Below are 25,485 nucleotides of genomic sequence, written 5' to 3'. Positions count from 1 at the left end.
CGCACCGAAGAATGCCTTACGGTTCCCAGAGGCACATGCAGCGCCAGTTGTGTGGCCATGAACAAAGATCTCATGCAGAATTATCCGTGGATACACGCTGTATGGTACAACAGGATAATTCTACTTGATCTAGAGAACCAATGGAAGCATCATTGCAGACACACGTGAAGCAACAGCTCCATTGATACGGCTTTGGAAGTTGTCAATGTATTCATGTCCTACTTGTGATCTTTCACAGCACCTGCAAAGCACAGAAACCACAACAGTGTGCTTTTTAGTTGTTTTATCCGCAAATTGTAAATCAATTCCTTGTGCCTGGCTTGATTGCTTACTGGCATGAACTGCCCAAACCGTCCCAGGTCTTTGTTGTATTCTTGGCAGGGCCACCTGACCATTGAGCTACAGGGCCGACGAAAATGGCTTCCTTTCTCTTCACATATTCACAAAATCTTCTGATTGTATGCTCAGACCATTTCGAAGTACTCGAGTGGTCCTCTTATAGTCCGTTTGATAGGGCTGACACAGACTAACGCTTTTAGGTATAGTGAGCCACCTCAACTCTCTAGATCAATATTTTCAAATCTCTCATCCAGGAGACATCAGCAATACAAATATACATTTAATTCGCTTATATTCATATGCGATCATGAATTAATATGGTACAGGAATATCTTCAAATCCCTTCTGGCCCGGCTTGCGGTCTTCCACAATAACCTGCAAGCCACGACGACCGCAAAACCCATCATTTCCAGCAATCCGATCGACCGTCTGGAAAGATCCGCTTCCATTTCCTCCGCCATCAGGAACCCAAACCGTCTCCTGGACACTTTGGCCCGGGCCCTCGGTTCGACGGGGGTTGTGCCAGGGCAAGCCGACGAGGTAGTTTCCGAGCCGATGGATGAAGGAAAATAACTTCTCGAATCGCCTCGTTACGCCTAACCAAGAAAGTGTCCGGCTATCATACGCAACCCGCACGTACGGATTCATGTAGATTCCCGTATCGACAATCTTGTCCACGTCCATTTGTGGGTCCTGGATGTCCGCGTGGATTAGACAACATTCCGACGCCTCCCAGAATAGATCCGGTCCAGAGCGGAATCGGACTGGGGATGTACTTGTTGGCATTGGGGTTTGGAAGTACTTTGCGTCGAACGCTACCATCCCGCCCCAGCAGCTCCTTACGCGTACCGCATCCTTGCCTGCTAGCACATCGTGCCGACTCTCTGCTCGCCCGGAGCTGGAAAACCACGGGAAGAATGGGAGGCCCATGCTGTAGCCCTGCAAGTCGCGGGTTGCATATGTATCGTAGAATTTGAAGGGGTTGTCGAAGTCGACTGCACAGGCGGCGCGATACTGCGCCTTACCCGAGTCGTCGGCGTTCGTCGAGAAGAGTAATTGCAGCGCATCCACGGGGTCGAAGAGGATATCATTCAAATAGAGGAGTTTATCGTAGTGGGTATCGGGATTCTCTTCCAGTGGTTGTAGCGCCTTATTGCGTACCTGCGCGAGGTATTCGATGCGCTTCACGCGTTGCTCGCCGCCCGGTATCGTTACACTGTGCATGCTCTTGAAATCAAGATGTTCTTCGAAGACGACACGCTTGGGCGATGTGATTCGCTGTTCCAGTTCTCGTAGCGCGGACTCTCCCTCCTCACCGCTGTCGTTCTCGTAGATGCTCACGAATACATTGTCGGGTCCGATCAAGTCGACCAAGTCTAGCAATTGCGCGCCCCATTGGCCTCGTGCGAGATTTCCGTCGCGATCGTACAGACTTGCTGCGATGAAGACCTTCTCGTGTCGTGGGTTGCCTCGTCCGGGATCTGAGGTTCCCTTTACGGATTGTTGGAGATCTGCGTAATGGGTTGGAGGTCTGGTGTAGGAGGGTCGGAAGATAGAGGTAAGTATAACGAGAGCGAGGATTATTCCGAATACGACATGGATGTAGCAGAATCGGCGGCGAGGGAAGCAGCGGCGCGCGCAGGTTGGTCGTGTTGTGCTGGCGAAGATTGGTCGGCTGTTGGTCTTTAGGCGGCGGTAGCCGGATGAAGAGAAAACGGAAGTGAGGCGGGTGAATAGTGACGGGCGCGCATGGATTCGAAAAGTGGAAGGGGTCTGGGATTCGAAATCGGCGTCGTCGAGGTTGAAGGTTCCTTCAGAGTCGAGTGATGAGCGCGATGCGAGCTCGTACTCGTCCGGATGGAGGAGGCGGGAGGACATGACGGGCGCGATCGAGCGATCGAGCGGGTCGGAATGGATCTAGTTGAGCTCATAGTCGGACATTTCTGTACTGTGAGGGTCCCTCGACGAGGTATGTTGGTATATGCCAGACGTACTGGCAGGCCTCATGTTCATGTCCAAACGAGGTTAGCCCCTGTCAATCTACATCCCGTTATGTCATCGATGTCACATGACGGAAACATGAGATCGAGTCAGAATTGAACAGAATATTGATGAGGGGAGCTGGAGATAACAATTCCAGTAGTTTACGCATATCCTGTGGGTATCCTACAGTAGAGGAGCTTTTTGAGGAAGGTGCCCTTCATGGCGTGTGGAGCAAGACCGCGGTGACCTACCAAGTTATCCTCAGGCAGTCGAGGTATGCAGTAGAGGTACCTTCACCACACCACTTACAACTCAGCAGTTCCCTATCTGCTTTTGGTGTATATCCGATAGGTAGAATTTGTCCCGCAATGTCACCCTAGATGACCGTCATTGAAACAGACGCAGCATCCAGAGTATAGTCCCCACATTCTGCGGGCATTCATCCGACGTCTTGCATCCTCCAGGCCAAGACGAAGACCACTTCCCAACCAGTTCAACAGATCCGACATGCAACTAGCTCTAGCAGTCATTTGCCGGTGACATCCGGAAAAAGTACCACCCGCAACCAACCAACGGCAAAAGCCGATAAGTCGCAGGGTTGTCCGTGTGAGTGACGTAACGGCCCAAGTGTAGAGCCGAGTCCGCCTTCCATATCCGGGGTAGCTTAGCTTTCCCTTTTCACCTACCTGCTACGGTAATTCCTCTTGCCCCAGATATCCTCTACTTGTAAAACTCATGCCACTCTCACCAGTCTGACTCAACCCCCTTACAAAGGTCAAGGCAACAGATATAAACTCGAACCCCCGCATCGCCATCCCAACCCCGCATTGCACCAATTCAACCACCATGACCCAATTCCAATTCGCAAACTCCGACGACCCCGTCCCAGGCAACGGCAACCCACCCGCCGAATTCACCATCAAAGCCAAACCCGGCCGAGACCTCTGGTCCAAGCCCCCTCCCCACCGAGGTCTTCAGCGCTCCCATCCTCTACAAGCCCGTCGCGCTGTCAGCCTTCAAGCGGGCACGCGTCGCCTTCAACGCGCAATGGACACACAGATACGACCAAGGCGGTCTCCTCTTTGTCCTGAACTACCGCGACGGCTCCCGCAAATGGCTCAAGGCGGGCATCGAGCTTACGCACGGTAAGCCGCATCTCAGCGCCGTCACGAAGGATCGCTATGCGGATTGGAGTCTTCTTCCTGTTCCGTCGGGTGGGAATGCGGCGACGCTAGAGATGGTGCGCGAGGCGGATAATAGTCTCTGGGTGTATTTGGTGGAGGGGGTGTCGAAGTCACCGATTCGGGAGGTGACGTGGGTATTTGAGGAAAAGGAGGTGACCGAGTGTTGGGTTGGTGTTTTTGCGGCCAGGCCTGGGAATGAGGGGGGTGAGTTGGAGGTGAATTTTGGTCATTTGATTGTTGAGTAGGTCTGTGCTATCATTCTGCCAGTGGATTGGAAGTCGAGGTGGATCTCAGTATAAAAGTCTTCGTCTCATCTGGATATGAATGTCATTGTCGGTCTATATTTAGGTATCACGAATGAGGATAATACTACACCGGGGCCTTGGGGTAGGATAGAGGCTCGCACAAGATTCTATGCCGATTAATAGTGTGACTCAGGACAATACTTTGTCCTAAGGCAGGGGAGCCAAGAGATGCAGGACTTGCAAGACGATTGACTCTGCAAATCACCGCGCTTGTGGTGGTGATGGCACGGGCCACGATCACAGGGCAGTCGAGTTGACGTGCAGACCTTATCGCGATCTTCATGCGGACGCAATCCGAGTGGATCGTAGTATACTCCTCGCAGTACTTTGTTTTGTCACTTGCGACTACAATTGTATATACTCTGTAGTACCTAAGTGCTCGAGTACTGTACAATGTTGAAAGTATTGAACCAAATTCAACTACCACGTGCGGCATCATGAGACAGCGTCACACCGCACTCTGCAGGGGCATCGACATTATTTCTATACACCTGTGCGCTTTGCACTACACCAAGATTATCAGAGGATATCAGGTCAGTATCGAGATCTTCAATGTCCGAATACATCCCGGTCTTAACACGCTATACTAAGCCCCCACTTGCTGCGCCGCGACCGGGGAATGCACCGGCGGTTCCAACCGACGAACCAACACCGCCGCCAGCATCTTATCGATCAATCATATCTGATGCCGAGCCTCTTTTCCGGTTACCTCCTGACTCATTTCCTTGCGAGTCAGCCCACTCAACTTGGAGGACACCTTGCGCAGGAGTAAAGGCTACTCGCTTCCGAGGATCCGACAATCACCCCACCGTGTGCCTGACATCTTGCCACACTCCACTTGTCCCTCGTCAGCCCCGATCTTTTTCAGAATCTGTCTTCACGACGGCGACACGACCAGAGTGCGAGAGTGCGCAGACGCCTGCATATACCATCTCCTTACATGGTACATATGGATTCGATAGCAGGGAATCGGCCCACCTGAATCGTCCTCGTGCATGAGCTGCTTCGAAATGCTGGCGAGTTCGGACCGCGCCTGACCACTCGTCCTCTGCCACCCCCATCGACGTGCATAAGTGCGACCGACGATCGTGCGGCGTTCCATCAGCCCTTCCTTCATGTCCTGCTCGGCCACTCCCCTTACACTTGGCCGCTCCCTGCCTGTCTGCATTTTGTCAACTACCGTGACAACTGGGCGGATCTATCCTTCACTCCCCCTCCCCACCTTTCGGACTTGGTCCTGCTGAATTGAAGGTCTAGCTGGGAGGGTCCGCTGGAGACCCTGCTCCTTCGAGCATAGCCCTCACCTGCCATTTATTCGACTACCGCGTTTGCCTATTGTTATTGTCTATTTCGGACGAACAGCGCCCCATCTTTTTTCGTCTTGAGGTATTTTCTTTTTCATTCTGTCCCCTGATCGTCCCGCCGATTTGCTGGTCGCATGCTTTTTTGCGTGTTTACTTTTGCTTGCTGCATCGGCCTGCGATCCTGACTGGCTCGGGTTCAGCTCGCCCCAGGGGAGCCCACCAGGCGCGCTGCCTGCGCTGTCCCCTCGGTGCCTAAGTGGTGTTGGGTTGGTCGTGACTCCAGCCGGATTTCCTCTCCCTTTTTTCGGCCAGGGTTTCGAATAGTATTTGACAAGAACTCCCCGTCGTGGTCACGCCGATGTTGCATGAACACTTCGATGATTTTCTGGTCTACTCTTCAAGATCGCCTACCGTCTACATGCTCTGCCCGCCAACCTCGGCTGCCACCTGATTATATGGAATACCTCCGCTGCGCCCAACTCGTGATCGCATAAGCAGAGGAATACTCACGTCGTGTTTCTTGTAGCGATTGTGTCTTTCCCCGCGGCAATGCCTCTTATCGACCCTCGTACCGGTCCATCCTACGGCGCTATCGACCATGGAGAGAATAGCAGAGACTACGAGCAGGATCGGTTGTTAAGGGATGAATACGAAACAGAAGAGGAAGAGAGCGAGATCTCATCGCTGGGTGAGGCTCAGGAAGGTGTTCGCAAGATCGAGGCGATCAATATGACCTGGACGACCCGCTCGTTGATGATTGCCTACGTCAGGTTCGTGTGGCTTGCATTTGCAGCATCCCACCATCCGATGATGAACCCCCGCTAATTTGGCTTAAAGTATATTCCTCATGGCATTCTGTACTTCGCTCGAGAGCCAGACTGTCATGTCCCTGTCAGCCTATGCGACTAGTGCATTCAGCAAGCATTCGTTGATTTCCACTGTGCTGGTGGTTCAGAATGTGGTTAATGGTAAGTGTGGAAATAAGATAAATTCCGTGCTACTAGTAGCTCGGATGGAAAACAGTAACACTCTGATGAATGGTCTGGCTAATTAATCGTCCAGCCGTGATTAAACCGCCCATGGCCAAGGTCGCCGATGTCTTCGGTCGCTTCGAGGCGTTCTGTGTGAGTATTCTGATCTACATCCTCGGGTACATTCAAATGGCCGCCTCGACCAATGTGCAATCCTACGCCTCCGCCCAAATCTTCTACTCGGCTGGCTCGACCGGACTCCAGATCCTGCAGCAAGTCTTCATTGCCGATAGCAGCGACCTGCTGAATCGTGCGTTTCTGGCCGTCCTCCCCGAATTCCCGTTCTTGGTCACTGTCTGGCTGGGACCGACGATTGCCGGAGCGGTGCTTCGCTCGTCATCCTGGCGATGGGGCTATGGCATGTGGGCGATTATCTTGCCCGCGGCCTTCCTGCCTCTGGCACTTTCGTTGCTTTTGAATCAGCGGAAGGCGCGTCGACTCAACCTGATCAAGGCGTCGAAGAAGATGAAGCGCAGACGCAGTTTTTTTGCCATCATCCGTCGCACCTGGTATGATCTGGATGTCGGTGGTCTCACACTGCTCTCTGCGGCCGTCACTTTGATCCTGGTACCTCTCACCCTTGCGGCGAACGCCAAAAACGGCTGGAAGAATACTAGCATCATTGTGATGATCGTTGTGGGTGTCGTGTGTCTGTGCTTCATGCCATTCTATGAAACCTCGAAGAAGCTGGCACCCAAACCACTTCTCTCTCTGCACCTCCTGAAACAGCGAACTGCGCTCGCAGGCTGTGCTCTGGCTTTTTGGTATTTCAGTATGTTTCTCTTCCATCCACATTCACCCACGATACTAACCCCAACAGTGGCATTCTACTTCTCCGTTCAACCATACCTCTACTCCTACCTTCAAGTCGTGCAAAACTACGACGTCGCCACCGCAGGCCGAGTAACCCAAACCTTCGCCTTCACCTCCACCATCGCCGCCTTCAGCGTCTCCCTCCTGATAAAGTACACCCGCCGCTATCGCATCTTCATCACAATCGGTTGCGTCATCTACATAACCGGCCTGGCCCTCATGCTCCTCTGCCGCAAAGAAAACGCTTCCCACCTGCAAGTCCTCGGCACCCAAATCCTCGTCGGCTGCGGCGGAGGCCTCCTCAACGTCCCCGTCCAACTAGGCGTCCAAGCCTCCGCAAGTCACCAAGAAGTTGCAGCCGCAACAGCCATGTTCCTCACCTCCATGGAAATGGGCGGGGCCGTCGGTGCCGCCATCTCCGGCGCCGTCTGGACCCATTCCATCCCGCAGAAGTTGCTCAAGTACCTCCCCGAGGAAACAAAGTCTCAGGCCGCGGAGATTTTCGGCTCCCTCGCCAAAGCCCTAGAGTACCCGATGGGCTCGCCGACTCGCATTGCCATCAACCGCTCCTACCAGGAGACGATGAATCGGCTTCTGACGCTTGCGCTGATCGTGACGCTGCCGCTCATCCCGCTCAGTCTGGTTATGGAGAATTATAAACTGGATAAGGTAAGAGAACCTGACCCGAATCGAAACGAGGAGTTGGAACCTAACGGAATGCAGATGAGTCCGAATAGCCATGATGGCGAGGATGAGTTGCTTGTGCGGCCTAAGGATTCGCATAAGCGGACGAACTGATTTTGCATTGAATATGCCCATCTCCCTCCCTTTTTTCTTCCAACCCACTCTCCTGCCATCTACCTGCATTTTATCCTTCTGCTTGCAGATTTGCATTTTGCACATGCTGAGCGGAATAACGACTGTACGAACCTGCCTGTGATATCTTACGCCTTCATCTCCTGCATCTGAGATCTAGCCGGCGTTTTTTTTCTTTTTTCGGTTTTTATCTACATTTCCCCCTGGGTTTGTGCTTCATGTTACATTGGCGTTGTAGACACCTACCAATTCCCAGAATGTACACCTGGTTTTATAGACGTGAATAAAATGAGTTGAACCGTATACTTCCGATTACCATTTATCGTGAACCTCGGTATGGCCCTTGCCCAGACTGATGCAGACGAAATTTGACAAGATATTTTTATCCTAATCCTAGAAGCCACTGCATCCTGCGCCATCCCGCTAAAGACGGGTGAGACTGAGCTGGCAGCGTCGAGACCAATATTCCGACGCCGTCGGGTTGCCGTGCAGCCAGTGCACCAAGACATTGAGGTGTTCTATTTATCATCTTATCATAGATGGACCTCTCAATAGCAAGCAGTACTTCATCTACATACTACTACTGTAAGCCGACCGTACTTCTTGAACGAATAGCAGAATTTAGCTGGTCGCGCACTTCCGTGGCATGCGTGGCATTTCAACCCCGGCCGACAAAGTACCGTACATACTGCTTTGCTGGATCCTCTCCAGGAGTTCACGCGCTACTTTTTTCTCTGCAAACTTCACCTCGAACAACTGGGATAAGGACGATGTTGCAACGTCATCATGGCACCGATTCAATCAGTTGGCCTGTCTGCCACTTCTACTACAGACAGTGTGTTGTACCTAATCATAATTCATGTATCGCTGCCTAAGCTCATAAACACAACTTAACTAATCTCGAACACCCCAGGACTAATTCAAATCCTGCCCCTGCCACGTCCATCTCAAACTACCTACATACCTTTGGTGTGTTGACAGGTCATACTTCACAGCCTTTATAATCGCTAGTCTGTTTGAACGATGTACCTCCCTCCCCCTTTCAACGACTCTCATTACAACACTTGCGAAGCTGAGTTTAACTAGATCGAAAATAGACTAGCTTTAATACTGGTGGTAGCCTCATCCCGCCTCATTCTCCGCCTCGCTGCGAACTTACTACGACCTCGTTTTTTACTCCCCTAGAGTAGTATGAAGTAATCACCCCCCTGGATTGGCGCTGCAGGTACCTGCATAATCGCTGCATGCACGCATACCAGACATGCCCCGTTGGAGCCCCGTGGAAATGGATCGGGCCGTGCCAAGGGCTTATCGACAGCCTCAGATTCGCAACGGTCCTACAGTACCCTAGGGTATCTACTTGTCAGTGGTGAGTACCTGTACCAAAGACATCGGGTACCGGACGTACAGACTCAGGTACCGGTACCAGTGCCGTGTCAAAGTGGACCTTCCCTCCTAGCTCTCCTAGGGTAGGTACATCGCGACATCTTCGCAGCTAGCAGTGAGGCTTGAGTAGTGCCGTCCAGTCTAGGGGCAGATTGTATTAATTGAGTGATCTTGTACGCTGTCTTTCTAGCTGTATTGGGATCTCGGAGTCCGGGGTGAAACACCCGCGAAATATAGGGGGCGTCTTGGTGTGTGCGTCTAGACGGGGCGACCCGCCTCACCCCCTCCTTTCTTCTTTCGCAATTTTGAGGCGTCGGGTTGTTATTGACAGAGGCGATGGGATTACTAGAGGCAGTCTGTTAGTTATACCAAGGCTTCTTGAGCGACCTACTCGTAGAGGAAAGAATGAGCGGATTAGCCTCATTGATGGCTGAGAGGCATTGGTAATGGAATTACCAGTTTTGATCTATACATTTGAGAAAGCTCCAAGGATATGGATCCGGTCTGGCGAAAGCTTCCACCCTAGTATACGGGTATCATCACCCTCTCACTGCCTCTTTGAAGTACCTTCTGAGCTCTCGCGACGGCTGGTACCTAGATTAGGTAACTCTTGTACGTGCCTCAGGTATAGCAACGGCACGGCTTTGTGTCTTTGTCCCGGCCTAATGGCCGGTGGGATGCGATGTTTGCCCCGGCCTGAATGAAAGCCCACTCGAGAATAACGGTGAAGTGTGTCATGACCCAAATTGTGGATCGCGCGCTTAGCCGACGCGGTTGGCCGTCACCGTTCGGGTTGACTGCTGTGTCGATAATCACGAGGAGCAGTGCAAAAAAGAGAGAGAGTAAAAGAGTAAAGTAAAGAGGCCAGGCACGCAGTCCGAATGAGGGGTGGTGCTGGCCCTGGCTGGCCTCGGATCAGGTAGATGTAGATGTGATAATGCAGTGTGGGTGCAGCCGTCTAGACTCGCGGGTGCCCCCAGCAATCCCCGTGCAGTCTGGACCACAGCTCTTCCTCCCTTTTTGTCTCCCACAGTCCGCCTTTTCTTCCTCCCCCAACTACCTCCATCTCTTTTCCACATCTGCTTCCGTCGTCAGAATCATGGTTGTCGCTACCATCAAGTTTGTCGCCCCTGTTCCCTCTGTACCCCTCTCCTTGCTAACTCCAGCACAGGTGTGTCGTGGTGGGGGACGGTGCAGTGGGCAAGACCTGTCTGCTCATCTCGTACACTACCAACAAGTTCCCCTCGGAATACGTGCCCACTGTGTTCGACAACTATGCCGTGACAGTCATGTGAGTCGCTTTCCACCCTGCGCCGCTCGCGGTCCGCGGTCGCTATGCCATATCCCCCCCTCAAGCTGAGCAGCAACCGCCCGGCTCGGGGAGCGGAGGCTTTCTCGGCGGCCAACGCCACCAGCACCGACAAGGGGAGAAAAAAAAAAAAAAAAAAAGAACATCTGCTAATATCGTCTTTCGTTTCGCAGGATCGGCGATGAACCCTACACCCTCGGACTGTTCGATACCGCCGGTCAGGAAGATTACGACCGTCTGCGCCCGCTGTCCTACCCTCAGACCGACGTTTTCCTCGTTTGTTTCTCCGTCACCTCCCCCGCCTCCTTCGAGAACGTCCGTGAGAAATGGTTCCCCGAGGTCCACCACCACTGCCCCGGCGTTCCGTGCCTCATTGTCGGCACCCAGACCGATCTGCGCGATGACCCCGGTGTGCGCGATAAGCTCGCTCGCCAAAAGATGCAACCCATCCGCAAGGAGGACGGTGACCGTATGGCCAAGGAACTCGGCGCTGTCAAGTACGTCGAATGTTCCGCTCTGACGCAGTACAAGCTCAAAGATGTCTTTGACGAGGTATGTGTTTATATGACTCCTGTGCTTTTCGTTTCCCGCGTCCCTACACCCCCTGATCGAAAAAGCTCGGACTGCTTCCGATCTTGGTCTCCCCCGCCAGCTGTACACCGCTAACTCACCTCTCACCGAAAAGGCTATCGTTGCCGCCCTCGAGCCGGCTCCCAAGAAGAAATCGCGTGGCTGCCGTCTGCTTTAATCGCGCTCCGATGGATTTCTTTTGATCTGCAGGTTAGTTTTGTTCTCCCGCTCTACGCATGTTTTATTTTCGGGGAGGGGGGCAAAATGGCAACTAACATGGTCCTCGTTATGTTTCTAAGATACGACGGAATGAACCCTATTTGTTTTGCTTTCTTTCTGAGGGGAAGGTAAGCCCAGCTACCTGACTGGGTGATTTTGCTTTTTTTATGGGATATCCACATGCAGCGAGAAAAGAAAGGAATTGTTTACGAACCAGCGTTGCTATCTAAGCATTTCACTCTTCCCGGTGCTTTGCTGAGTTCCATACACCCCAAAGTTCTGGAGCTCTATCTGGCGATGGCGAAGCTGCAAATACACAGTAGAGCCGGAGCGAGAGCTTTCTCTCCGCCTTACTTTGGTACAGCTCTGCTCATTCCTTCCGAGTACTCGTGCCCAGATATCCCTGAAAGGCAACAACACTCAGTCTCCGCCCCGGCGAGGCCTTCCCTTTGTTTACTTTTTTCGTTTTAGCTTCGCCCGGCCGCGTCCACTGCCTGCGGATCCCTTTGTTCTCCCCTTTTACTTCAAGTTACCATCCCCCCAATCCTCTCCTTACGATAGCGCCTCATCCTCCTACCATTCTCCCGCATTTCTTTCCACCTTCCCTTTTCATCGTCTCTCGGCGTTGGACGTCTGGGCGTCGTTTTGGCTATGATTTCCGTCCTGATCCCCCCACCCTGTGCTTGCACTTGTGTGTTTACTTGTGCAAGTCCCGCCCTTTGAATGATTTCTATCCTCCTCACGGTGCTTTCGACTGGTTTGTCCGTCGACCTGCTGGTTATTACCACGGGGTGCTGGCGATGTGCATGCGCCTTCTCTATATTTCTACTGTGCTCGCGATCAGCTCTAAGATACAAGCATTTCGTTCAGTTTTGTTTCCCCCATGCGCAGCTCTGTTTATTGGTGAGCTTGTTGTATATGCTGGTTCTTAGAATGCTGACAGGGTTTCTTGATGATATTGGTCATTTTGTAATCAAATATTGAAATTGAGGTTGTATGGCCTTACCTAGGAAGAGTATTGTTCTGTAATTGTTTTGGTCTTTTCATTGCATGGTAGCAGGGGTAGGTCAGCACTGCCGTGAATTGGATTAGTCAACCTAAACCAATGAAGGAAAGCTCCATAGTGTCTGATCACACTACACTTTGGAGTATTACTGTTCAGAAATTGAGTATCATTGCATTCATTCATTCTTATCTTCATCTATCATCACATACTACAATCATATCTCATAGTTTGATACATCATCTAGAGCTCATCCCGAGAAACATCGGCAGACTCCGTCTCGCCAACAGAAGCATCCTCGTAGAGGTTACCATACCAACCACCCAGATCCTCCTTAACACCTGACTTGACCATGCTAGTAATAATCTCAAAAGCAACCTGAGCAGCCGCAAGCGCAGTAGTCTCGCCCTTGTTATCATAGGCAGGCGAAACCTCCACAATATCCGCACCAACCAGGTTCAGCTTCTCAAGACCGCGCAGAATACGGATGAACTCGCGCGTAGTCCAGCCGCCAGGCTCAGGGGTTCCAGTTCCGGGGGCAGTCGAGGGATCCAGGACATCAATATCAACGGACAGGTAAACCGGCTGCTCGGGGTCCAGACCAGTACGCTGGATGATAGTCTCCACAACGCCCATAGGACCAAGGTCATCGATATCATCCGCATGGATGCGAATAAAGCCCTGCTCCGGTCCGGGGTTGGTATAATCGCCCGCATCCACGCCGGTCAGACGGGTGCGCAGACCTGCGTGCGCGGAGGTCGAGTTGCAAATCAAGCCCTCGCGACTGGCCTTGTGGAAGAACGAGCCGTGGTTGAACTGCGTCTGCTCGCTCTGCCAGTACGCGGAGTACCGTACGGGATTCCAGGTGTCGAGGTGCGCGTCGAAGTGCAGCACCGTAATCGGCTTCTGGTAGATCTGGTGCAGGGCGCGCAGGGCCGGCAGCGCAACGCTGTGGTCGCCGCCCAGTGTGACGAGCTTCGGGTGCCCGGTTCCAATGCTGTCGCCGCCTTTCGGGGCCTTGTTCACGACCTTCCGTGAGCCCAGCTCCAGGAAGGCTTCGTACATTTGCCGCTCCGCGAGCCCGTTATCGAAGGGCGTGATGGGGATGTCGCCGCAGTCGGTGATCTTAGCCCACGATTTGTAGGGGTTGATGCCAGCGCGCGTGTTGAAGGATGTACCGGACATCTGGCGGGCGCTGGCGGCGCGGATGGCGCGGGGTCCGAAGCGGGCGCCTTTTCTTTCATTAGTTTGACTCTCTGCGAGCTGGAGAGAGTGGTGGTTGTCTTACCGGGTCGGTAGCTGACGGCTGTGTCGAATGGCGCGCCAATGACGGCGATATCATAGTTCTCGCTCGGCTCGATAAGACACTTGACCGGCTTAAGGTGGGCGAAGCTAGCAATGCCAGAGAAGGACCACTGCAATTATTAGTATTGAGTATTTCAAGCTGTAGCTGTCAAGGGTCAATGTACCTCTTGGTCCCACTTCTTCAGCAGTTCCTCGCGCTCATGCTCGGGAACGACCTCGGTATCGCCGTGGTGCGCGCAAGAGACAGCGCCACCAGCCAGCGCCAGCAGGCCGACAAGAGACTTGGTCCAGGCGGGCATTGTGAAGCTCTAGAGATGCGAGAGCAATTGCTGAAGACGAGGAGAAGACGTCGCCACTGGTTATATATGCATGCTCGGCGTGGCTCGCAGCTTCTCCGCCGAACTTCCTAATCAGCGGCGGTTGAAAGGGAAAGACGAACAGACGGGCCCCGCCTGGATCCGCCATCCCGTCGTGCAGACCTTCCCTTCTTGGCCACTCTCCTTCTCGACTCTGCTTGCACCAACCTCACAGCGAGAGTATTTGCTAGACACCTGAGCTCTACGATGCCATGCGTCGCGTTGTCGTGACGGGTTTGGGCGCGGTCACGCCACTGGGCGTTGGTATGTCTTCCTATGCTGCTCTCCTCTACCTAGACACAGCTTCACCACCAACCCCATCGCGTCGCGACATCTCCCTTCTCTCCATGGATCATTGTCCGAGGGCCCCCGATAGAACTATTGCGCCCGCGCGACCGGAGCACGCACCGCAACCCCAGACTGCGGGCTGGGCTGGTTTGCTGCTGAAAAATTATCGGGGATGCTCCACTTCGCCGGAAAGGGAAGGTCATGTCAGCCAATGACGGCAAGCGCGATCGCGGGTGTTGATCTATAGAGAAGTCGGAATGGAGATGGAGATGGAGATGCCGAGAGAAGCACCGGACATCAACGGAGACGGCGATCGTGGTGGTGGATACTAGTATGGTGGATGCGGAGTCGCCTGTGGCTAACTGTTTCGGATGCAGGTCTTCGTCGGACATGGAAGCGTTTACTCGACGGTCACTGTGGAATCGTGAATGTTAATCATCGTGATGCCCGCTTCAAGGAGGTGCCTTGTCAGATTGCCGCTGTTGTGCCGCAGGGAAGTCGCAAAGATGGTGGCTGGACAGCATCGGAGTGGTTGAGTCGTGGGGTAGGTGTGGTCTGATCTGTCTCTTCGTTTTGGCATTCCCTACTAATGTCGGTCTTTAGGATGAGCGCAAAATGGCTATGTTTGCACAGTATGCCATGGCGGCTACAGAGGAGGCTTTGGAAGATGCGGGGTGGAAGCCCGAGCCTTTTGAGCAGAGGGAAGCGACGGTATGACTATATCGGATGAATTGCAGCTGATCTAGGATGAGAATATGGGCTGACGTTGTCAAAGGGTGTCTGTCTCGGCTCTGGTATTGGAAACTTCGATGAGATTTATGACACTGTGGTCGCATACGATAAAGGGGTGAGTTTGATCTGTTGACGTTCAATGGAGCATTGCTGACCACGTTCTTGCTGCAGGGCTATAAGAAAGTCAACCCACTTTTCGTACCCAAACTGTTGATCAACCTTGGCGCGGGCCATATCTCCATGAAGTATGGATTCATGGTACGTTTGTTGTTACTCGACAATTGGTTCATCACTGACTCTATCCTCAGGGTCCAAACCATGCCGCCACAACAGCTTGCACAACTGGCGCCCACTCTGTCGGCGATGCAGCCCGCTTCATTGCCTGCGGCGATGCCGACGTAATGGTCGCCGGCGGCGCCGAGTCCTGTATACATCCATTAGCCATTGGTGGCTTTGCCCGGGCTCGAAGTCTGGCCACCGACTTCAACGATAATCCCGCAAAGGCTTCCAGGCCATTCGATGCAGACCGTAAAGGCTTCGTCGTTGGTGAAGGTGCAGCAGTCCTCGTCCTCGAAGTAAGTCACCCTCCTTTTTTGTCAGCTTTCCTATGCACTGATTGGTATTTTATAGGAACTTGAGCATGCCCGCTCTCGAGGCGCCCATATCTACGCCGAAATCAAGGGCTATGGCTGTTCTAGTGACTCGCATCACATGACTGCACCCAAGGAGAACGGCGAAGGCGCCTTCATGGCCATGAAAAAGGCTCTCAAGCAAGCACAGATCACGCCCGCGTCGGTGGACTATGTCAATGCGCACGCGACCTCCACGATTGTCGGCGATGCTGCGGAAAATGCAGCCATCAAGTCACTTCTTCTTGGGCCTGACGGTAAGAAGGAGGCGCAAGATGTCAATATCAGCAGTACCAAGGGTGCTGTGGGACATCTTCTTGGTGGTGCGGGTGCTATTGAAGCTGCTTTTAGTGTTCTTGCTATTCAAGATGTGAGTCACTTTCCCTGTTTTACCTTGGTTGTGAGATTCCCGCTAACTTTTTTAGAATGTTATGCCACCGACTATTAATTTGAATCGTTTGGCGGATGGCTTCGACTGCAACTATGCCGCGAATGAGGCGCAATCCAGAAAGATCGATGTTGTTTTGACGAATAGTTTTGGCTTTGGCGGGACGAATAGTAGCTTGTGCTTTGCTCGGCATGAGAAATAGAATGGTTAGTGTATGATATGTAATAGTACCGATGCCGTGAATTACTACTTTGCTTTCCTTGGGTTGTTTCCAAGTGCCTTAGACTAAAAGGACGTAGCACCAGATGCATCAGTATGTAATGCTGGTCGTATGTGAACACTTGTGAACTAGCCAAATCACATATATATTAAACGTCCTCTACTACAGTCTGGTGCAGGTACACCTGCAAACATTTAACTAGAATGAGTCCAAGGCTCTCCACAATCAGCGATTAAACAGCTAGCAGAAAATAAAAAAAAACTAGACATTTTCAATTTCAACTCTTACATGCATCTCAAAAACATAAGATACCATGTGAAGTTCCGCACTGATAAGTCCAGTCGAAATAACATTTGCGAAGCACGTGACCCACCCCAAATGCGGAGCCGCAGCCCGACCGTCCTCTCCGGATCTCGATGTGAACGCAGCCGTGGGATCCACGATACCAGACTCCACACCACCACCAGAAATCTGCAGAGGGTGAGAGAACAAGACTCGACGACTCAGGGCATCTACGAAATCGCCCTCATCATGGCGACCAACGGCGACTCAAGTCGAGGTAAGTGCGCCATGCACCCGACCCTTATGGCGCGAACAAGGAAACACCGCGCTCGTCCTCAAGGCAAACAATTTACACCAGATGGATTGCTTAACCTCTTTTTCCCTCTTCAACAGTATCGGGGAGCTTGGTCGATGCCTCGGGCTACAAGTTCTCGGAGAAGGATACCAAACCCGGCAAGATGAAGGTTAAGAAGACGTCCAAGGCGTCGACGAAGAAGAAGGCCGATGGTAGGACTACGAGTACCTTGAGATGATTCAGATCCTCTTGTGAATGGGACATGTGACTAACGTAGTGTTTCCAGATAACAAGGATGGACCCCTCGACACCTCGCCCGCGTCCTCGCCGCTCCCGAAATTGGACCCTAAACTCGCGGCTTTCTTCCCAACTGGCAAGCCGCGCGAGTATGATCTTCTCGAAACTGTTATCTGCAAACACTGCAAGCGTCCGACCCTGAAAGCTACCGCCGTCGAGCACATCCGCGGCTGTCTGAAAGCCAAGCAAGAGAAGGCGCGCAAGAAAAAAGAGGCGCGTGATGCGGCGAATCGGGCTAAGGCTGGTGATGCGGGTGACGACGATAAGGATGGAGGCGATGATGCGATGAAGGGCCAGAAGAGCGCGAAGAAGAGTGCTGTTAAGGGCACGGATGATACGAAGAAGGGCAAGAAGCGCAAGGCTGATGAGGATGATACTAAGCCGACCAAGAAGAAAAAGAAGGATGAACCCAAGGCAAAGACAGCCAAGCCTAAGGGTCCTGTTGATGTTGAGAAGCAGTGTGGTGTGACATTGCCAAATGGTGCGCAGTGTGCCCGGTCCCTGACGTGCAAATCCCATAGTATGGGTGCAAAACGTTCGGTACCGGGCCGGTCATTGCCATACGATATGCTGCTTCAGCAATATCAGAAGAAGAATCAGGCACGCCAGCAGAGTAAGTTAACGAACCCAAGTTTCATCCTTGCTATGAGGCAAAGATGAATTATTAACCCGATATGTTTACAGAGGCTGCTATCGACGCCAACGCCCCTCTGCAAGAGGATCTTGAAACGAACGGCCCCGTTGACTCGGATGAAGAAAGAGATTCTGTCATGGCGGCCATTGCTCGATCCACGCCAAAACCACTGGCCGAACACACACTAATCACCTCGAAGTCGAAGTACAAGTATGTCCGGATCAAGGAGCAAATGCTGCACGCCATCGGCGGACGAGGCGGCGGTTCCCTCTTCTCTACCGACGACAGCCAACCTTCCTCTCTTTTCGGCGGTAACCTCTTCCAACCATTCGATCCTACTGTGGATGGTTCTTCGTCTCCGATTGTTCCAGCCATGGACCCCAACGATCAAACACAAGCTGCTCGTAAGACGCCCGTGGCGGCCACTTGAATACCCTTAGGTCCTGGCAGGCTCGTGATGATTTATGATTCTTTCTCGGTTCTCGGTTTTCTGGTGCAATGGACATGGTCATTGGCGTTGAGGTGCTGGCTCCCTTCTTTCTTGCACACTTTTGTTTTACCCCCTGGATTGGGTGTGCGACAGGCTGGTTCTGTTTGATTCGGTGATGACATGATACCCCGGCTGGCGTGACTACGCTTTGAGTAGTTCGCGAGTTGCTTTAGTGGAATTTACTCTTTCCCCTCATAGTCAGGTTCTTTACCTATGTAAGGTGTGAAAATGGGCATGAACATGCGTAGCTGCCCTACGCTCTTCAACAGACAACATTTTCAGGATCTGTTATCAGGGTATGCGTATTCAATCAATGAGGTGGATAGGTTATTTATCCGTTAACTAAACCATCAGGGTATTATTCTCAACCTCCAACTTCTCGGAATCCTCGAGTCTCCAATCCAGTGACCTACCTACTCGTAGATTATTTCTTCCCATTCACAGCAGCCGGCGTCCCATGTATCTAATGAAAATCGTCAGAACCTGACCCCACAGCGTTGAAAACGAAACATACCGTCTCAGCAAACTTAATCCACTCCTCCAAACCCTTAACATAAGCATCATCCGCCGCAGGAATATGCTCATGTCCCCAAACCACCACCTCATCAAACGTCCCCTGGACTTCAAGAACCTTAACCGGTTCCTCCGGCTGGACTTCAACGAGTTCTTCGTTCTTATCGATCGTTTGCGAAGAGGGGAGAATGCGATCTGTTGGTGTTGCAATTACACCTGTGCCATGTATACCATTAGATCTGATCAGTCCCACGGTGTGTTCTATGTTGCTGGGATCGTACGTACCCTGGTATCCATCCGGAATGGCGACGCGTCGGCCGCGCAGTTTCCGGCCGCGGAAGTGCGATGTTTCGATTTTGTCTGCGCCGTGAGTATGGTTCGGGACAACGTGCGTAGTGAAGGTGTTGAGGGTGTCCTACCTTGCTCGTCTGACTTGGGGGCCCAGAATCGGTTTGCGGACTCGATGGGGCCGTCGTGGTGGATTCGGCAGGGGAGGATGTTGGGCGTGTATTTTGTGCCGTTCTCTTCTGATTGTGTACTTGGCATTGTGCCTTGGAAGGCGTACAGGCCTGGCATTGTTTCGAGAGATGTTGCTGGAGTGGTCCTGGGGGTGTGTTTGGAGATAGCTGGGAGCCTTGTACTCCGTCTATTTGGTGCAATTATTCGTGAACAACAAGCAATCAAGTGAGTGGGAGCTGTTCTTGCGATTTGTGGCGACACTGTGGTGGTTGCTGAGTCTGCGGTGTTGAGGTCGGCGCGTCGCGTGCCGCGTTAAGTGGGATTGGGCGGAGAACGGAGGGCTGCATTTCGAGTATGCTCTACATGGTACAATTGCAGACAGCACTTACTGTTAGAATAGCAACAACAATTAGGCTCGCATGATACAGATTTCTGCTACGATTAAAGATTCAAAAAATCATCATGTTGATTGTTTGATGGTAGGTGGCACATTCAAATACATTTCTCGAACTCCATACAAATCGGGGTATTGAAAGCATTTCAAAAACACAGTCTCAGATCTCACCAACAGCGTGAAAAAAGCATCTCAACAGACACGGCCTCGGATCTCACCGAAGCGCAAGCGCGAGGATCAACGCTTCTTATTCTTCTTCTTCTTGTTCTTCGATCCATTTCCCTTGTCCTTGTTCTCGACAATGTTCCGAACAGGCCACTTCTTCGCATGTTCTCGCTCAAACCCGTCCTTGTCACGACGATACAAAGCCATAGTCGCACGAGCATCCTCAACACTAGAGTGCGCTCCATCCTGGATCTTCAGACCCAAGAAATACTCCGCAAGCACCTTGAGGCGCGGGGACCATCCACCAGCAATCTTCCGGTATTCAGGGTGTTTGCTTGTATCGCGAATATCGCGCTTCGGGTGTCCGATCATAAGAGCATCCAGATCATTGCTCACAGCATGACCGACCAATATCCGTCCATCCATGATCTTGGATACTTCTTTCTGGACGTCTTCGAGGCTTCGTGCTTCGACCATGTGTTTGGGTGCGATGCCGCTGACGTGCGTACGCCAATCCGTGACCATTTCTTTGGGGCGGACGTAGGAGTCATAGACTTGTTCACCGTTGAAGTTGACAATACTAACTCGAGCGAGCACGGAGTCGTTATCGGGATTCGGGCCGACGCCAACCATCTCACAATCCATGGCGATGTATTTGCCAACCTCGGCACTGAATGGCGTCGTGTTGGTAACGTGGAAACAGCTATGAGATCAACTGGAATTAGACGTACCTCTTCGAGAGACCCTCGTTTTCCTTTGCTTTGGCTGTCTCGGTCGTAGTCTGCGCCGAAACACCGGCGCTAGACTTCAGCCGCAGAGTATTTGAGGCTGGATCGGCCTCCGTTCCGTCTGCCAATCCGTCGGCCATTCCCTTCCGTCTGGGTGCTGGTTTTGTGTTTCGGGACTTCGACTGGTCCTTTTGTGTGGTCTTCGTTTTCTTGACTTTCTCGTGTCCGGAATCGCGGTCCGCAGCCTTGCGTTTCGAGGTTGGTTTCGAAGCCGAGGTAGAGGTCGAGTCACTTCCTGTCTTGAGTGTCGCCTGTAACTTTTTCCAGTTGCTGGAAAGGCCTTTTTTGTCCATTACCGGATGCAAATGTCCTTGAGGAACCAGGACAATGCGTAGAACGAGCGTACTGGGAAGGATGAGGATGGCACTCACCTTTTTTTTGTCGGCAGAAAAGGTGGCTAGACAGACGTAGACAGACCGCCTTCTATGATAAGGAATTTTGGGTGGGGGCCGGACATCGGCACTCGGAGAATTTGCTTAACTGTGATCTATGCTTGTTTACTGACATCCCAGGGCTACGATAGCACTTTGAATGCTGAAGGTCCTGATATAATTGTGAAATTGTGAATCTCTCTATTTGTCCAGAAACAATATGTCGAGCGCTGATATTTTGCCCATAAATGTATGTCCAATCATCCATGTACGCCGTTTTGATAGTAACGAAAACCAAAAGATTAATCTTACTCGTAGCCAGTCTTGAAGTCCTTGGCCATCCACTTCTCGGTCACCTTTCTCTTCGCCTTGCGAGCTTGTGTCACGGGCTTTCGGGACTCGAGCTTGCCCTGCACGATCAAAGTACGGAAGCGGTCATCCAGAAGGTTACCCTCGGGCTTGAGCAGTCGAAGAGAATCCTGTAGCTCATCGGGAAGAACAAGTTCCAGCGGCTTCTCAGGGGCACTGTTACAATTGTTAGAAGTTGCTCCAAAACAGTATTTGAGTGTACGTACGCATTTTTGCCTCCAAAAGGCTTCCGTCGGAGCTTGGTTTCATCACCCTCCTCGTCGTCATCGGCATCCGATTCTTGCGCACCATACAGCTCGCGCTGCTTGGCCAGTTCCGTGAGCTCCTCCACTCGCCCCATCTGGGAGTTCTTCTTGGCCTGCTGAGCCTCCCACTTAGCCTGTCTTTCGGCTTCCTTTCTCCGCTTGATCTTGTTGCGTTGAGACTTGGTCTTTCGTTCGGGACGTTTCTTGTTAAGCCACTCGGGTTTCTCGTATTCACTCTCGAAGCCCTCCCAAGCGCTCTCGTCATCAGACTTGATTTCACCATCGTCATCCTCAGCCTCGGCGATAAGGCGTTGCCTCTCTTCTTCCTTCTTCACTTCTTCCAGCCGCTTCTTCTCCGCCTCAACTGCCTCCTGTCCATGTGTCTGAAGTAGTTGATCCCATTCCTCGAACACGGGGTTATAACTGGTTCCCGCATGGGGTGTGCGCACCGACGGGATGGTTTTTCCGTTGGCAGCAAGCGAGATAGGAGCGTGCTTCAAGGTCTCCGGGGCGACCTTAGGCTTAGGCTTCGGCAAGAAGTTGAATTGAGGGTCTTCAATCACGGCGGTTTCGTTGGCATCGTCCGCCCAGGGGTCGTAGAGTTCACTGTTGCCCTTCTTGCTAATATTGGCGTCCCTGGCTACCTGCTTCAGGCGCAGCATTTCCTTATTGGAGACCCAATCCTTCTTCGGCTTCTTGGTCTTGGGCTCGATAACCCCATCGGTGACGTTTGCGTTACTACGCTTGCGAGAGTCGATTGCGGGAATGGCAGATCGTTGGGCGATGATCTCGTCGGCCTTGAGCTGCTTGTGTTTCTTCGCGATGGCCTTGCGCACATCCTCGGCGCCAGTCTTATCGAAGGTAAAAAGCTCACCAGATGGCTTCTCAGCAATGACGCCACTATTGGAAAAAAATCAGAAAAAGAACGGAGATATTTAGTAGAACAGCCCGAGCGCAAACATACCCTTTAATCTCTTCATCTTTCAGCAGGCGCAGGCCCTCCTGCACCTCTGTAACATCGACATTCTTGCGCCAGGCCTTCTTACCCTTACGGGAAGGCTGTTTGAATTGCTGAGGGCATCCACCTTGGTCGACATGGTTGATGATCTGTCGTCAAGCCTTATCTTTTTTTTTTCCAAACCAAAAAAAAGTCAACGGGATCCGCTTACCTAACGCGGGGGCGGCCGGGCGGGCGGTGAAGGCACTTGGACTTGCCGAACTCGCTTTTCTTCCACTTGAAGCTCCACCACTGCGCGTCAAGTCGTGTCCGGGGCGCTCTTTCTATCTGCCCGAGACTCACCTCTTGATTTCATCTATTTACAGGGTCGATCAGACGTCTGATCCTATCGTGTGCCATGCCTGTCGTCAAGGGAGGTGTCTGGTAAGTTTTACCGTTCAAGTCCGACGTGAGAAGTGATCAGAGACCAACACTTATGCACAGGACCAATATCGAGGACGAAGTCCTTCGGGCGGCCGTAAGTTATCTGCGAAATAAAGGGAGTTGAATCCGCGATTGATGCAAGTACTTACTCGACAAAAGGTATCGAAATACGGTCTCAACCAGTGGGCCCGAGTTTCCTCTCTTCTCGCTCGAAAGACGCCGAAACAATGCAAAGCGCGCTGGATTGAATGGTTGGACCCGGGCATTCGCAAAGTCGAATGGTCGCGTGAGGAGGATGAGAAACTTCTGCACCTGGCCAAGTTGATGCCTACGCAATGGCGCACCATCGCCCCTATCGTCGGTCGCACCGCCACACAGTGTCTTGAACGTTATCAGAAACTTTTGGACGAGGCCGAAGCCCGCGAGGACGATGAATTGGGACTGGGAGGCCCTGAAGGTGGAGAGGCCGCGGCCCCCAGTGCCGACGATGTGCGACGTCTGCGCCCCGGCGAGCTGGACCCCGACCCCGAGTCCAAGCCCGCGCGCCCCGATACAGTCGATTTGGACGAGGATGAAAAGGAAATGTTGAGCGAAGCTCGTGCGCGTCTTGCCAACACACAGGGTAAGAAGGCGAAGCGCAAGGCCCGTGAGCGTCAACTAGAGGAGTCGCGCCGCTTGGCTGTTCTACAAAAGCGTCGCGAGCTCAAGCATGCCGGTATCAACGTCAAGGTGGTTACCCGAAAGCCGGGTCAGATGGACTACAATGCCGATATCCCGTTTGAGAAACCCGCCGCGCCCGGGTTCCACGATACGACCCAAGAGGAAGCCCGTAACGAACGCCAGCGAGAAAATTTCGACCCCCGCAAGCAGCAGCTAGCGAACAAGAGAAAGGGCGACCAAGACGACGATAATGAACGCAAGAAACAGAAGAACGATAAGAACAGCAATTCGGCTGCTTTCGCGGCTGCAGCGCGCGCTGGCCAAATGCAAAAGATTCGGGAGGCAGAGCAGAGGAGCCATCGACGAGCTCTGAACTTGCCAGCGCCGCAGGTTGGCGAAGGCGAAATGGAGGATATTATCAAGCTGAGCTCTGCTCAAGAAAAGGCCGCCCAAATGAGTGGCGAGGATGATTACACCCGTGCTCTTATGGGTAATTACGGAGCCATGGTGGGAGGAACCCCCATCAGAACGCCCCGAGCTGCCCCCGAGGAGGATCATATTGCCAATGAGATCAAGAATATTCGGGCTTTGACCGAAACCCAGTCGTCTCTGCTTGGAGGCCACAACACTCCTCTTCATGAGGGTGGCTCTTCCACCGGCTTTGATGGAATTGCTCCTCGTCGACAAGATATCGTCACTCCTAACCCCATGGCTACACCTTTCCGACAGGGCAGTGCCGTTGGTGCTACTCCTATGCAGGGCGGAAGCGGGCCTGGTGCCACGCCGCTACGAACACCACGACGAGACCATTTCGCCCTGAACCGTGATGGACCCCAGCCGGTTGGAAGTACCCCGCGTGATATCAAGATGCATGAGAATAACATGCGCACGGAAATGCGCAGCAGGCTTGGCTTCCTCCCCAAGCCCAAGGAGACCGAGTGGGAGCTGGAAGAGCTGCCTTCTGAGTCCACTGAGCCTAAAGCTGCTGTCGAATGGACCGAGGAAGATGCGGCTGAGAGGGATCGTCGTGAGCGTGAGGCGCGTGAGAAGGCCGCACAAGCAGAATTCAAGCGTCAGTCGCAGGCCTATCAGCGGGGTTTGCCTCGGCCAGCCGTTCTCGATCTGAATGCTTTGATGGAGCGGGCCTCCCACGTCGTCGATCCGGTCGAGGCGCTTATAGCCAAGGAAGCCGCTACCATCATTGCTCACGACTCGCGCAAATATCCTGTGCCCGGCGCCAAGGTCGAGGGCAAGGCACCCCAGTTGGATCGTGTTGACGACCAGTATGTGGCGGCTGCGCGGGCTGCTGTTGCTGCCGAGGTGGCATCTGCCGAAATGCAACAGCAGCAAAAGAACTGGCAAGAACAGTTTGACAATGTGTGGTCATCATCCCGTGCCCAATCTCTACCCGGCCTCGAGAACTATGACGATGAAGAGGAGCAGGATGCATTCCAAGAAGAGCAGCGCATGATTGCTGCCTTTGATAACGTCCAAAGCTCTCTCCTTGCCACCGCCGAGAGAGGGAACAAGCTCGAAAAGAAGCTGTCGCTGCACTACGGTGGATACCAGAACCGTGCCAAGATGCTGCGTTCCAAGATCCTGGAAGCCAGCGCCAACTTGCCCAAGGCTCAAGATGACCTTGATGCATTCCGCACGCTACAGATCTCTGAGGAGGCTGCTGTATCGAGCCGACTTGAGCGACTGCGAGAGAATGTTACCTCGGTCATGCGTCGTGAACGTGAGGCACAGGAGTTGTACAAGAGCCAGAAGGACGAGTTGGATGAGCTTGTTGCCGGGACAGCGACGATTAACGGCTGGCATTAAGCTGCTTGCTGATCTGCGTTGTATTTTTTTGCTATCTTTTGGCTGATCATGACCCATTACCCGCTTCAGTTGTATCATTAGGAAGGTTTGCCTATTTGCGTCATAAATGCAAATCTATTCGGAGTTCAAAATGGCATT

At 52.6% G+C, this 25,485-nt stretch overlaps 10 protein-coding genes across 10 annotated transcripts; 6 read left to right on the top strand and 4 right to left on the bottom strand.

Moving 5' to 3' along the window:
• Nucleotides 1–651: 651 nt before the first annotated feature.
• Nucleotides 652–2,217, bottom strand: N7532_003269 (glycosyltransferase family 69 protein; the record flags this gene model as incomplete). Its single annotated transcript, XM_056615763.1, has 1 exon — nucleotides 652–2,217. One exon carries the CDS (start codon nucleotides 2,215–2,217, stop codon nucleotides 652–654), a length of 1,566 nt encoding a protein of 521 aa, XP_056476120.1.
• Nucleotides 2,218–3,168: 951 nt separating this feature from the next.
• On the top strand, nucleotides 3,169–3,751 carry N7532_003268 (uncharacterized protein; the record flags this gene model as incomplete). The annotated part of the gene is made up of 2 exons (XM_056615762.1): nucleotides 3,169–3,269; nucleotides 3,301–3,751. 2 exons carry the CDS (start codon nucleotides 3,169–3,171, stop codon nucleotides 3,749–3,751), a joined length of 552 nt encoding a protein of 183 aa, XP_056476119.1.
• A 1,913-nt stretch (nucleotides 3,752–5,664) lies between these two features.
• Nucleotides 5,665–7,757, top strand: mirC (siderochrome-iron transporter MirC; the record flags this gene model as incomplete). Its single annotated transcript, XM_056615761.1, has 4 exons — nucleotides 5,665–5,885; nucleotides 5,953–6,083; nucleotides 6,178–6,918; nucleotides 6,967–7,757. 4 exons carry the CDS (start codon nucleotides 5,665–5,667, stop codon nucleotides 7,755–7,757), a joined length of 1,884 nt encoding a protein of 627 aa, XP_056476118.1.
• Nucleotides 7,758–10,260: 2,503 nt separating this feature from the next.
• Nucleotides 10,261–11,218, top strand: cdc42 (Rho family GTPase CDC42; the record flags this gene model as incomplete). The annotated part of the gene is made up of 4 exons (XM_056615760.1): nucleotides 10,261–10,280; nucleotides 10,333–10,452; nucleotides 10,644–11,022; nucleotides 11,123–11,218. The coding sequence occupies 4 exons, from the start codon at nucleotides 10,261–10,263 to the stop codon at nucleotides 11,216–11,218; spliced, it is 615 nt and encodes a 204-aa protein (XP_056476117.1).
• A 1,287-nt stretch (nucleotides 11,219–12,505) lies between these two features.
• On the bottom strand, nucleotides 12,506–13,866 carry N7532_003265 (agmatinase; the record flags this gene model as incomplete). Its single annotated transcript, XM_056615759.1, has 3 exons — nucleotides 12,506–13,494; nucleotides 13,551–13,677; nucleotides 13,732–13,866. The coding sequence occupies 3 exons, from the start codon at nucleotides 13,864–13,866 to the stop codon at nucleotides 12,506–12,508; spliced, it is 1,251 nt and encodes a 416-aa protein (XP_056476116.1).
• Nucleotides 13,867–14,135: 269 nt separating this feature from the next.
• N7532_003264 (putative beta-ketoacyl synthase (Cem1)) lies at nucleotides 14,136–16,162 on the top strand (the record flags this gene model as incomplete). Its single annotated transcript, XM_056615758.1, has 8 exons — nucleotides 14,136–14,358; nucleotides 14,589–14,755; nucleotides 14,815–14,922; nucleotides 14,987–15,058; nucleotides 15,115–15,201; nucleotides 15,252–15,518; nucleotides 15,574–15,942; nucleotides 15,998–16,162. The coding sequence occupies 8 exons, from the start codon at nucleotides 14,136–14,138 to the stop codon at nucleotides 16,160–16,162; spliced, it is 1,458 nt and encodes a 485-aa protein (XP_056476115.1).
• Nucleotides 16,163–16,558: 396 nt separating this feature from the next.
• On the top strand, nucleotides 16,559–18,118 carry N7532_003263 (deubiquitination module subunit SGF73; the record flags this gene model as incomplete). Its single annotated transcript, XM_056615757.1, has 4 exons — nucleotides 16,559–16,739; nucleotides 16,856–16,969; nucleotides 17,044–17,667; nucleotides 17,739–18,118. The coding sequence occupies 4 exons, from the start codon at nucleotides 16,559–16,561 to the stop codon at nucleotides 18,116–18,118; spliced, it is 1,299 nt and encodes a 432-aa protein (XP_056476114.1).
• A 484-nt stretch (nucleotides 18,119–18,602) lies between these two features.
• N7532_003262 (ribonuclease H2 subunit C) lies at nucleotides 18,603–19,267 on the bottom strand (the record flags this gene model as incomplete). The annotated part of the gene is made up of 4 exons (XM_056615756.1): nucleotides 18,603–18,641; nucleotides 18,693–18,907; nucleotides 18,977–19,051; nucleotides 19,111–19,267. The coding sequence occupies 4 exons, from the start codon at nucleotides 19,265–19,267 to the stop codon at nucleotides 18,603–18,605; spliced, it is 486 nt and encodes a 161-aa protein (XP_056476113.1).
• Nucleotides 19,268–19,781: 514 nt separating this feature from the next.
• On the bottom strand, nucleotides 19,782–22,579 carry N7532_003261 (Nop53-domain-containing protein; the record flags this gene model as incomplete). Its single annotated transcript, XM_056615755.1, has 7 exons — nucleotides 19,782–20,379; nucleotides 20,441–20,894; nucleotides 21,003–21,040; nucleotides 21,181–21,393; nucleotides 21,444–22,382; nucleotides 22,447–22,484; nucleotides 22,535–22,579. 7 exons carry the CDS (start codon nucleotides 22,577–22,579, stop codon nucleotides 19,782–19,784), a joined length of 2,325 nt encoding a protein of 774 aa, XP_056476112.1.
• A 258-nt stretch (nucleotides 22,580–22,837) lies between these two features.
• cef1 (putative cell division control protein (Cdc5)) lies at nucleotides 22,838–25,347 on the top strand (the record flags this gene model as incomplete). The annotated part of the gene is made up of 3 exons (XM_056615754.1): nucleotides 22,838–22,863; nucleotides 22,924–22,957; nucleotides 23,023–25,347. The coding sequence occupies 3 exons, from the start codon at nucleotides 22,838–22,840 to the stop codon at nucleotides 25,345–25,347; spliced, it is 2,385 nt and encodes a 794-aa protein (XP_056476111.1).
• Nucleotides 25,348–25,485: the final 138 nt, after the last annotated feature.

This window comes from Penicillium argentinense (genome assembly GCF_028826775.1).
Source record: "Penicillium argentinense strain IBT 30761 chromosome Unknown utg000004l_segment0_segment0, whole genome shotgun sequence".
NCBI classification, from domain to species: domain Eukaryota; kingdom Fungi; phylum Ascomycota; class Eurotiomycetes; order Eurotiales; family Aspergillaceae; genus Penicillium; species Penicillium argentinense.
Note: the sequence above shows the minus strand (reverse complement) of the source record. Positions and strands in the feature narration are given on the sequence as shown.